Here is an 11598-nt window from a genome sequence, read left to right as displayed (position 1 = left end):
GGGGCTGTCAAGACAAGGGGCAGTCTCCCCTCCCCCATGCTGAGGGCCTGACAGAACAGGGGGCAGCCCACCCCTGCCGTGCTGGGAGCACAGGGGCCGGTCAGGACAGGGGTCAGCATCCCTGCCCCACTCCACGCGGGGGGCTGAGTCCTATCAGAACGGGGGCATTCCTAGGGTGACCAGATGTCCCAATTTTATAGGGACAGCCCTGATATTTGGGGCTTTGTCTTATGTAGGCGCCTATTACCCCCCACCCCTGTCCTGATTTTTCACACTTGCTGTCTGGTCACCCTAGGCATTCCCCACACCGTGCTGTGGGGCTGTCAGGACAAGCCCCCACGTGTCGGGCCCCGGGTCCTATCAGGACATTAGGACAGGACAGTCTTCCACCCGCCCCGACCGTAATGAGGTTCACGCAAGGGCAGGGAGCTGCCTGGGGGTCACGCCGGGCCAGGCCGCCAGCCCACTGGAGATTGCTCCCGCCTCCCAGAGCAGTGGCCAAACGACGTTTCTCCACCCCGGCCTCTCTCCTGCGCCCGCCCGCATACTTGTACCAAAGGCATGGGATACGGCGCTCCGCAGAGTCGCGGTGCGGGCGGGCCCCTTTGCTTCTGGCGTTTCGGATCCGGGTTGGTGCGGGCGGGGCTGCTCCCTCCTCCCCGCTCCCTGCTCCCGGCCAATGAGCGGCGTCCACATGCTGCGGCCGCGAGAGGGGCCGCGGCGAGCTGGCTCCGATAAATTCTATTAGAGCAGCCGCCGCTGGCTCAGCTCGCGCTGGGGAGGGAACGGAGCAGGAGGAAAGCAGAGCACCGGCTAGCCGGAGACAGCGGCCTAGGCTCCCCCGCCCGCTGGAGAGCGCCGGGAGCGGATCCCACCCGGCCGGGCTAGTCACACTCTCCCCTAGAGGGACGAGGGGGCAGTTAACGACCCCCAGGGCAGCTACGCCCCCTAGAGGAGACAGGGCATTTCACACCCCTCAGAGGAGAGCGGGGGTGATAAATTACCTCATTACCCCTCTGAGCGGCGAAAGAGACAATTCCTCTCCGTCTGAGGAGAAAAGGGGACCGCTCAGTTCCTTCCACGCGCGCCCCACAGTGCCGGCGGGGGCGGTCGTGACCCTAGCACCCCCCGCAGCACCTCTCGGAGACGGGTGGGAGCAGGCGTTGGCCTGACGCCTGAGAGAAGGGGGGTGACTTTGTCTCGTGGCCCCCGAACGGCTGCCGGAGAAGGGGGTGCAGCGGAGCCCCTTGTCTAGCTCCGCGAGAGGAAGGGGGCGGTTGTGTTCCCGCGGGGTGGGGGCGAGTCCCCCGCCGGTACGGAGCCCAGGGGGGTGCAGGTGCTGTGACCGGAGAGGAGCGCTCCTCGGATCCCTATTGTTGTCTCGGTCTATGCTGGTAATCACCCGGGGGCGGCTGGGGACCCGTAGGGGGAGAGAGAGAGGCACCGAGCGGGCTGAGTGGCGGGTTTGCTGCTGCTGCTGAGAAGAAGGAAGCGGAGGAGAGACACCATTTGCCGGCCCGGCCATGGAGAACGCTCACACCAAGACGGTGGAGGAAGTTTTGGCTTATTTCGGCGTGAACGAGAGCACTGGGCTCAGCCTGGAGCAAGTCAAGAAGCTCAAGGAGAGATGGGGCGCCAACGGTAGGTGAAGCAGCCCCCGCGCCCGCCGCTGCCGGGGGGATGCTGCTGCGTGCTGGGATCCTCTCTCTTCCTCTCCTCCTCCTTCGGGCCCTGTTTCAAGGCCTAACCGATGTGTGCAAAGCCGGCATCTGACTCAGGACCCGGAATAGGAGCGAGGGAGAGAGAAGATGGCTGACTTGAACTCCACCTCGTGGGTTTCTTTTATATCCTAAGCGCTCAGGGCTGCTTCAGCATGGAGGGTGCCACCTCCGTTTCCTTTCACCTTGGTGGGAAATAAGCTTCGACCATTAAATAAAGCGCATGCTTTTTTCAATGTGCCCCTTTTATTATTTACTTGACCTTCATTTTCTTCGTTATTCCCAACCGTCCCACCCAAGCATCGTTCTTTTGACTTTTGAAAAAAGGTGGGTTTTTTTTGTTAAAAAAAGAAATGTTCAGAAGACCGCGCCGCAGAGCTTTATTTTTATAGCTTTCTTTTGTGCCAATTGTTTTGCAGAACAGGCTGACAGAAATAATAGCAGGTGGGGAGACAGCAATTCCTAAATAGAAAAATGAGATTGTGAAGTATTTGGATATACATCTTATATTTTGGTTAAGTGGATGTGGAGGGAAATCCGTGTTCTGCTGAAGTCTGAAAAACGTTTGAAGCCTGTGATCCTTTGTATGCAGCAGTACCAGAAGTAACATAGCAGGCATGAGTGATGACTTGGCTGAATTGTAACCTTACTAGATTGCTGCTAAAATGTATTTGACATAAATTGCGGCATTAGCGAGGCCCATTCCAATTCTTCTTGTTAAAAGGAGGTACTTTAATTACATTACTCAGCATTGCCTTAAAATCTGAATTTCCTATATACATAAAATCGGGTAGAATTTAGTTTTGTAGCATCTTAGCTAGCTCAGAAATAATCTTTAATGATGGATGCTTTATAGTAGCTAATGTAGTTATCTAACAGTCTTTTCTCTTTGACATGCTCCTTGGGAAAACCTATGCTTCCCGCAGAATTACCCGCTGAAGAAGGTAAGCAAGCTTGTACAATCTTCTAATGTTTCTTATCCATACTTTGCATCTTTCTGTGTATATTTAAGATGCAATATGTCTGCCTTTTATATCTTGCAGGAAAATCCTTACTTGAGCTTGTGCTTGAACAATTTGAAGACTTATTAGTTAGAATTTTGTTGTTGGCAGCTTGTATATCTTTTGTAAGTATAAAATGTTTGTTTTTTCAGACTTTTCACACATTGAACAAATGAGGCTACTGTATATATATATTGAAGGACAGGGTTATTCCTTAAGTTATTTTCTTGCTTATACTAGTTCTTTTTATGATGTGGAAAAATAAATTGCATGCTGAGTCTTAAATTGGTTATCTTGCTAAGCTTAACTTTTGCATGTTTTAGACATTGATTTTTCCATATTCACTTCATGTATGGTGTATACTATTCTCTTCTTTCTTGAATACAGTTAAACTAGACATACACAGACCTATGAAAAGCTTACATATAATCCATCATATTTTTTGTATACCTACTTGAAATGGGATTTCCCAACCTTTCTTTTTGTTGTTGGCTTTTAAAACCAACCTTGATTACGCATTTAATGGGTCATTCTTTTTGCTTTTGAGTTAATCCTTATCAAGCTAAATGGATGATCATTGGAAGAGGTTTTTGGATACAATGCAAACTGTAAATAGAATTTGCATGGGGAATATTTCAGTTGCCTTCCCTCCCTGATAATAGCAAGGTGACAGTTGTTGCTTTTGACAGTGACAAGAATGATGACGACAATGATGGCACCATTGTTGACCAAATTTGGTAACTGACCTTTGGATAGTCTTTTTGTAAAGTGGACCCCTCATCTTGCATACAGGATTGAAAGGACAAGAAACACTAAATGACCCTGGTTTTTGTTTTGTTTTTAATGTATGCTTAATTGGATAGTTTCTTTATGCAGTGTGTATGGGGTATATGGTTGCTAAGAAACTGGAGAAATGAATTGAAGACTAAATACAGGAGGAAGGTGATGGGTCTGCATATGTTTTTGACAAGTTGGAGAACAGAATGATTGGTTTCTATTTATTTAAAAAAAAAGTGCAGAACATTAGAGATTGTTAGTAAAGTCTACCAAATAGACTTTTACTTCCGCCTAAGGAATTGTAGCTTAACTCTGTGACCAGAAAAACAGGTGTTAGTCTTTTATAAGCTAAAAGAATAAAAACGTGGATTTTGTGCTGATTTCTAGTTTTCTGTCCTTCTGCCAAAGTTCAACTAATCATGAATATAGACTGAAGCAAATGATCAGTCTTAAACTAAGACTATTTAAAATAAAAAAAGAGGATGGTTATCCCCTGTTGTGCCTGATGCAGTATACTGCGTTGTTGATTCTGGGCCAGTGAAGGCTTCTGATATCACAAAACCGACACACCGTTTCAAAGAAGAGGGCCTCAGTTTTGGTATATGTGTATATAATTGCCAGCCGGCCAAGGACTGGCATTGAGCTTGCCTGTGGAGACAGACACATTCTAGTCACTTTGATATTTCCTTGGAGAAAACGTGGCTGGCAGTAGCAATTTTGAGAAATGGGTTAACATCTAGTTTTTTGGTGGGGGCTAGAGTTTTGTAAAGGGTCTGAAAGTTGCATCCCTCATGAGGGTAGAGGAGGAAAGAATGATCGTAATAAAGGGTACTGGAATTTTATAGTGCACGAGTTACTACTTCTAGAAATTTATATCCCACTTCATTTCCAACCAAACGGGTGAAGGTAAAGATCAAATTCAGCAAATAAGAAATTGTCTAGTGAGCTGACTCCATATTCAACCCTGTGCTAAACTGACACAGGTCAAATAATGTACCTGGCCAAATGTACTTTGCTAGTATGTTTACTGAACTTATTAAACAATTAGACTAGCCTCCTTTTTCCAGTTTGCTGAAATTATTCTGCTAAATTAGGCAGTCAGTGTAATACAGGGTACAATACTGGATATCTGGGTTCTCTCTTCAGTTCTACCACTGACCTGCTCAGACCTTGGGCAAATCACTTCAGTTTTCTATGTCTCAAATTTCCTCAACCTTAAAAACGGAGATAATCGTTATCCTCCTTCTTGGAAAACATGTTAAGCCCCTGGCCTGAAAATCAATAGCTAAAATAGAAATGCAGCTAATAATTTTTATTGGAGTTACTTTATAAGTAGTTCACTCTTTTTTTTTTTGTTTGCTTTTGGGTTTTGTATTGGGATCAAAGATAACTTGTAATTTCTTCTGTTTTTTCACTTGTGGTTTGACTTTGAGTTCTGGTAACTTTCACGCAACTGTGCTAAGTTCATACAAATTTAGAAATACATTTGTTTCTATAAAATATTCAAGGTGATCGACATAATTTAAACTCCGATATTCGTTCTGAAAGCACTCATTTTCAAGTGTGAAGCTTGTGGCCCATAACTGCCACCCAGGGAAATTTAAATGTTACGGGGAAAGATAAATTGTGTATACAGTTGAGGTAAAATGAACCTTTAGCATTGGATTGCTGCATCATGAGGATGATTTAACACAATTTATAATGTGTAATCATTGATAACTGGACGGGCTAAGTCTTGAAAAGTTAATGAGGCTTTGTAATACTACGACAACCACTCTACAATAATATGTGAAAATCACAGGTGTTTTTAGGTTATGAGGAGTGTACACAGAGCATATTAATTGATTTTTAGTTTTAAAATGAGGTGCATCAGGGTAGCTTTGGTCTTAAGTTAATGTGTAGGGCTTTGCTTTTTGGGATGTAATATAATTTTGGGTGTGTGTGTGGGGGGGTGTTTTTAGCAATTTTTGAGCTATATTTATATATCTACAAAAATTGGATTTGGGGTGGGCTTTCTCTTTGCATATACAGTACTGGGGTGAGTAATCTATTTGTGATTTTTCCATATTGCTCCTTAACGTAATACTGTATCAAAAACCACTACATTAAAATGCACTTGGGAACCTGTAATGCACACAAGCAGAGTCTACATGAACCAATTAATATGCAGCACATTCATGTGCTTTAGAAATCACACCTTTTGTAGTCTGCATTTCTGCTCCATGTAGGCCAGCCCTAAGATACAAGGAACCATTTCTGGTGTTTTTCCAACGTTTATTGGGTAAACACAAATTTGTTTCTTGTGTTGGGGATGCGTTAGGAATGTCTTTCAATTAAAACTGAAAATCAGAAGCTCTGGTTATGTATAGTTGAGTCTTTGGCAGCACTGTTGGGTTTCTTTTGAAGTTAATGGACTTCAGCAGGAGTAAGATCAGAACCAAATTGCACAAACTTGGATTGTGTGTTTTCAGTGACCCTAAAATATTTTCTGTAAACTTGTTGATCTGTGAGACTGTTACGACTGTAGTGCTTGGATAACATAAGGCCTTGTATAGCAGTAGCAATAAGTAAAGTTAAGGTTGCATAATATCTGCTGTTCTGATCCTTGTTTTCAGTTTGAAACTTTCACCTCAACTGAAATTTTATGGAACTGGTCTTTGTCCAAAAGTTAAATGTTCAGAAAGTTTTTGTAACAAAAATGCTTCTAATGCCTTTGAGTACATGTGTGAGGGAAGAGGAGAATATACTTTGCAAAGACTGTTGTTGTTGTTGTTTTTTTTAAATCTGAAGATTCTTGTTTGAATGGCATTAGTGCTGAATCACTTTAGAGATTGAGCGTTGGAATTGGGCATGGAAATAGTCCTGATTGTGAAGTGCGTTTGAGTGTTCTGGTGAAAATGGGTTTTGTGTTGAGAGTTGTCTTTGAAAATTACACCGTGCCTTCAAGGAGGCCTGGCAGGACATGTGTGCATAGCTAATTATTTGCGCAGTAAAATAATAGCTAATTATTTGTGCAGTAAAAACCTTAATGATGGCAAGTTTTAATTGCGGCAGAGCTCCAGAGAGGCCTTTGTTCATTCACTGCTCATCTTGTAAGGTTAAAAACTGCACAACTCCTAAAGTTACCTGGTGGACCTTGCAAGGTAGATGGGATAGTGGGTTCCTTACCATGAAATATTTTTTCTTTGAAGAGTGTGCATTATATATTGCACATGAACGTGTGCGTGCACATGCCATTTTAAAACTCGTTATGTTAAGGTTGCATGTGTAAGCACTCACGTAAGGAATTGAGAAAGTTAAGCTTGCACATGACACCTTGCCTTTGCACCTTTATGCAGGTGCATTACATACCTTTTCTTAAATATCATACAGTAACATTAGTGGTTCTCAAATTGTTTGTACATCAACTGGTGGTATGTGGGCTGCAGTCAGGCAGTACACAGGCTGCTGTATAGTATTGACATCATAACCCATTATATCTGTACTGATTTAAATTACTAAGATGGTATGACAAGTACTTATTGAGTTGTATATGTGGTATGCTAGATCTCAAAGTCAGAGAATTGCTGTTCTACAGCCTTAGATGCACATACTCTTGTAACATTTCATTCTTGTATTCGTAGACCATTTTCATTGTCCATATTCCTCCAGTATATCTCTAATGACTTAAAATACATGTCTTGGAGAGAAGAAAATTTAAGTTATACACCTGATCCTATAAAGGAAACTATAGGCATGGACCCTTCCCAGAATGTCTTATTGGAATCTGTAAGACTTCACAGGGATCCATGTAGGCAGCACCAGTGCCTTAGTTCTGTTGTGGTTGCAATTCAGAGGATGAGCCAGTTATTTTCTTGTGTATTTAATCTATAATATTTTGTATGAGACTGGTTTACTCTGTAATGTCATCTAAATGACTCTAATAGACTGACATACACAGATGAGTATGCAGTGCTTTTCAGAGTGCTAAACGTGTATCTAATATTGTAGAAACATGTTTGATAAATAGTAGATGATCACTTAGCGTATTATAATACATGTATACATACAAGAGAGCAGAGTTAATGTAATCCACACAACCCCAACTTTAGCACTTCCTGAGTTTTATACTTTGCCATGCAACCTTAATATTTTCCTAATGAATTGTGATAGTTTTTCGTACTGGACACAGTGTAGTCTAGGGAAAGTATTTATAACTGGTTGCCTAAATTAGAGGATCATGAAACAAGCTAGTAATAGCCCCTTTATACCAAATCAGACTTACAGGTGGGTGCTCTGGAAACTTGCTAGGTACAGGGTTAGATTAAAGTTGTATATTGTGAATGTAGCCCAATAAAGATGTTCCTTATACATACCAATCAGGCCCATGTATAGACTGATCTTTTAGTCCTCAAGCATGCAAAACTGCACCATTGAAGTAAATAAGAATTTTCTGTGCAAGGACTTCTGGGTTGTCCTAAAACATCCTGAGAACAAGCTAACTGTTAGATCTGGAATAGTAGTGACTAATATGTTGCATAAGATAGGGATAGTGTTGCTATATTACATTGGCATGCTGTCAGCAAAATTCAGATTACGCAGTGTCACCTAAGATATCATCTGATGGGAAAAGATCACAGAGATTTAAGAAGTAATTTATGTAGCTTTTAAAAATGTTCCCTTGTAATAGGGTGCTGTAGCTAGGTAAGAACTTAAATTGCCAGATGCTTCTGTTTTTTCTTCTGCTACCATTAAGTATATAGCAAAACAATTGTATATTCAGAAACATGGGGCAGCACATACTAGAGGTAGTTACAGTCTGTTAACTCAGTAAAACTTTTCAATTTCCCTTTATAATCATCACTGAGTTTTTATTTTTCAGTAACAGTTAGCAAGGAGAGTTTTGATCTCATGAGTGACGGAACTAAATTTGGGAGAAATGAAAGAATCTTAATCTTTGGTTGGCAATTCCTTTGTGCATGGAATAATTTCTTGTTGAGACTATTAAAAAGGGATATTTTATTTGTTTAATTTTAAATTAAACATATCCTATCCAGTAAAATAGACACATTTGAATCAAAATATGCATTTTTAACCGAGTCTAAACTGTACTCTAGAGAAATACAAAAAGGATAATGGTAATCAGGCACTGTTGGTTTGGCCAAACTATAGTAAATGTTAAAAATCTAAATGGCCTGGGAGAACAAGCTTTTTATTCCAGGAACATTGCATAGGTAAAAGGAACCCACTTTAATTGGTCTAAGACCTTTTATTGGTAGGATAACATTTGATTTTCATATTTTGCCTCTAAGCTGCCATTCTCAAGTAAAAAACTTGCCTCTTGGCCACTGATAACAGAATCCAGTTTGTCTAATGGATCAGTAGGTATAATCTCCCGAGCAATGGATTTCATCCCAGAACTTCCACTCTTTGTATACTGTATTCTGTTTTTGTTGTTCCCTCCATCTTTCCTAATATGTTTGTCTCAAATGTCTAATCTATGTGCTCTGGTATTAAAAAATACTGAAACAGTGAGGCTTTTTTAGGAGTACAAATGCTTGCATAGCATTATTAATTTAATTCTGGTTTTTCTAACTGTTTTCATGACCATTCTGTTTATTGCTGGCTGGCTTACTGGAGCATCCTCTGCTTCTCTTAGTCACCCTGAGCCACAAGCATTCTTTGCTCGTCATTGCATGTGTAATTTTTAGTCTTTGTGTATATTTCTTTTAAAAAGTCCCATGGCCCCATCCTTGTTAAACTTTGCTTAAGAGACTTCTGCCAACAGTTCAAACCAATTAAATATGGCTTGAGCAATCAAATGAAACATTGTTGAATCAGAGTTGCCCTCTAGATTTGTTCTCACCATTCAGGTGTCAGGGCAGTATGTGTATTAGATATTTCCCTTCGTCTCCAGACTTCCTTTCCACTTAAACAAAAAAAAAAGCAAAAGCACATTTTTGCTTTTCTTTGCTTTTTAGCCTCTTAGGTATATAGAATTTTTTTAAAATTTAAATTTTATCAAAAGTATTGTCTTAAAACAATACCATAATGGTTGATCTTAATCATGTTCATGGTTATGCGTGCTACAATGATTTGATTACCAGATTTCTATCAGTAAGGGTCATTATATCACTGGACCCTCTGTCTTTTTCTTTTTCTTTTTTTGTTTTGTTTAGTATATTGTAAGATCCTGAGGTTTGCTGATGGAACTATTTGCCACTATAGCAAGGCATTTGTACAGTGGCTAGCACAAAGGTGTCCTGGTCCGTGACTAGGACCCTAGGCAATACAATAAAACAAGTAATAAATAATTATAGATTCTGTTATTTTCCAAACTTTGGTTTCTGTTGTTCCTCTATTTAGTAAAGCAAAAAAGATGTTGGTAATTTTTTAAAAACTAATGTGTTGCTATTTATCTGTTCATCCCTGATCACTTGCTAGTGCTTATTAAATCTAGGCTACTATACAGTTGTTTCATCAAATGTACATAAAGTTATTTTGACACTCTCCCATAACCTGTTTTGACAGAAGATCAGATACTTGCAATTGAATGACTCCTGTTTTAACTTTTTATGGGTACAGTCACTAGAGCATCTTGACATACAGGAAAATTCTCTCATTTTTAGTTCCCAGCAATTATTCTTTGCTAACAAAAGTCTCTTGCTAATTGTAGTTTGAATTAATAGGTTCACTTAAATTTTACTCTTGTCAAATGTTTTTGAAAGGTCCATGTTTTGGGAACTGAAGTTGTTGGACTTCTAAAACATCTTAAGGATTTTGATCTGGCTATCGGCTTGATTTATGGTATCAGTACACCTGTGGTTAAGACTTAAAACAAGCTGTCATATTTGCTCTCTTATGATCTCTGTCTGAATTTCGGCTGGTCTCTTAGAGCAGAGGTTGGGATAGGCCTTCCTCCAGACATATCAGGTCCTCTGATGGCGTTGTGCATATGACTCTAGATGGCACTGTGCATTTTGATGGATTTCTGTTAAGCTTGCACAGCATTATACAAAGTCATTGCCATCTATACGTTAATCTGCTTGGTACGACATGGTGTGCACATTTAATTGTAAGCATTGGCCACAATCCCAGTTTTACTTTTGCTCTTATTACAATGGATTGTTGGCTTTGTTTGAATCAATGCCTTACTGTTGTTAATAGTCAATGAGAGTTGCATGGTTGTGTGTTTTTTGTTTGTTTTTAATCAATATATGTACTTGTGTGGTGGGGCTGTGTAAACTACTACAGACACAAAAAAAGGGGGGGTCCAATCAAATAAATTTGAGAACCACTGTCTTAGATACTTGATACTATTGAGTACAGGTGTACTGATACCATAATCATAAACCTAGAAGTTTCCCTTACAACATTATATTGGTTCTTCCTGAGACAGCCAGATCTCCATGTGGCTTATCTAATATGCTGAAATGAATGTTGGAAAACGCTTGCTTTGTCATTGCTTTATATCTTCAAAGCAGGATTAACTATTCCTCATAGGACCTCCGAGATGTATTTTTTTCATCGTGCATATGGTGGAGACTGACACAGATGCTAAGTGGCTTTACCAGGGCCACATACTGGCCTCATATACACTAGGATAATAACATGTTAACTAACCACTGTTGCAGTTCCACTGGTTGTAACAGTAGTGGAGGCTGTCTGTAGAAAGAGCTTGAACACCATAGTTAAAAACACTAGAGTTCCATCCAAACTGCAGCCTACACCATTGCTACCACTGGTGGAGCTGCAGCAACAGTGAATTACAGGTTGTAGATGCAGTCAATGAGTCCGTGAAAGAGCCTGGGTTAGAACTGAAGACTAGAAGCTAGGAACTCCTATGCTCTTTCCTCTAGACTATACACTCCTCTAATCTGAGCCTAACCCAATGCTGCCTTGCCAGTTACAATATTGGACATTTCCTCTATCCTAATAAAATCTGCTCTCATATTGGTCTTGCTTGGTGGTTCAGATTATTTCTGTTCAGGGCTCTCGTGCTGTTGATCCTTCATCTTTTTTAACATCCTGGAGTGTTTCACAATTGAGCAATAGTTCTAGTGCAGCATGATAGCGGAATGATGTTGTCTTTAGTAACTGCTTTTTGGCCTACTTGGTAAGGT

General features: G+C 40.9%; 1 protein-coding gene across 2 annotated transcripts in view; it reads left to right on the top strand.

The window, feature by feature from the left end:
- Positions 1-583: 583 nt before the first annotated feature.
- ATP2A2 (ATPase sarcoplasmic/endoplasmic reticulum Ca2+ transporting 2) overlaps positions 584-11598 on the top strand; it is an 81597-nt gene continuing 70582 nt past the window's right edge. Inside the window, exons 1-3 of one of the 2 annotated variants that reach the window (XM_008163545.4) lie at positions 584-1641; positions 2645-2662; positions 2762-2844. In XM_008163545.4, coding sequence (XP_008161767.1) covers positions 1524-1641; positions 2645-2662; positions 2762-2844 — 219 coding nt within the window. In that variant the 5' untranslated portion in view covers positions 584-1523. The remainder of the gene's footprint in view (positions 1642-2644; positions 2663-2761; positions 2845-11598) is intronic. The other variant, XM_065568074.1, reaches the window with a different exon arrangement.

Source organism: Chrysemys picta, chromosome 15 (genome assembly GCF_011386835.1).
Source record: "Chrysemys picta bellii isolate R12L10 chromosome 15, ASM1138683v2, whole genome shotgun sequence".
NCBI classification, from domain to species: domain Eukaryota; kingdom Metazoa; phylum Chordata; order Testudines; family Emydidae; genus Chrysemys; species Chrysemys picta.
Note: the sequence above shows the minus strand (reverse complement) of the source record. Positions and strands in the feature narration are given on the sequence as shown.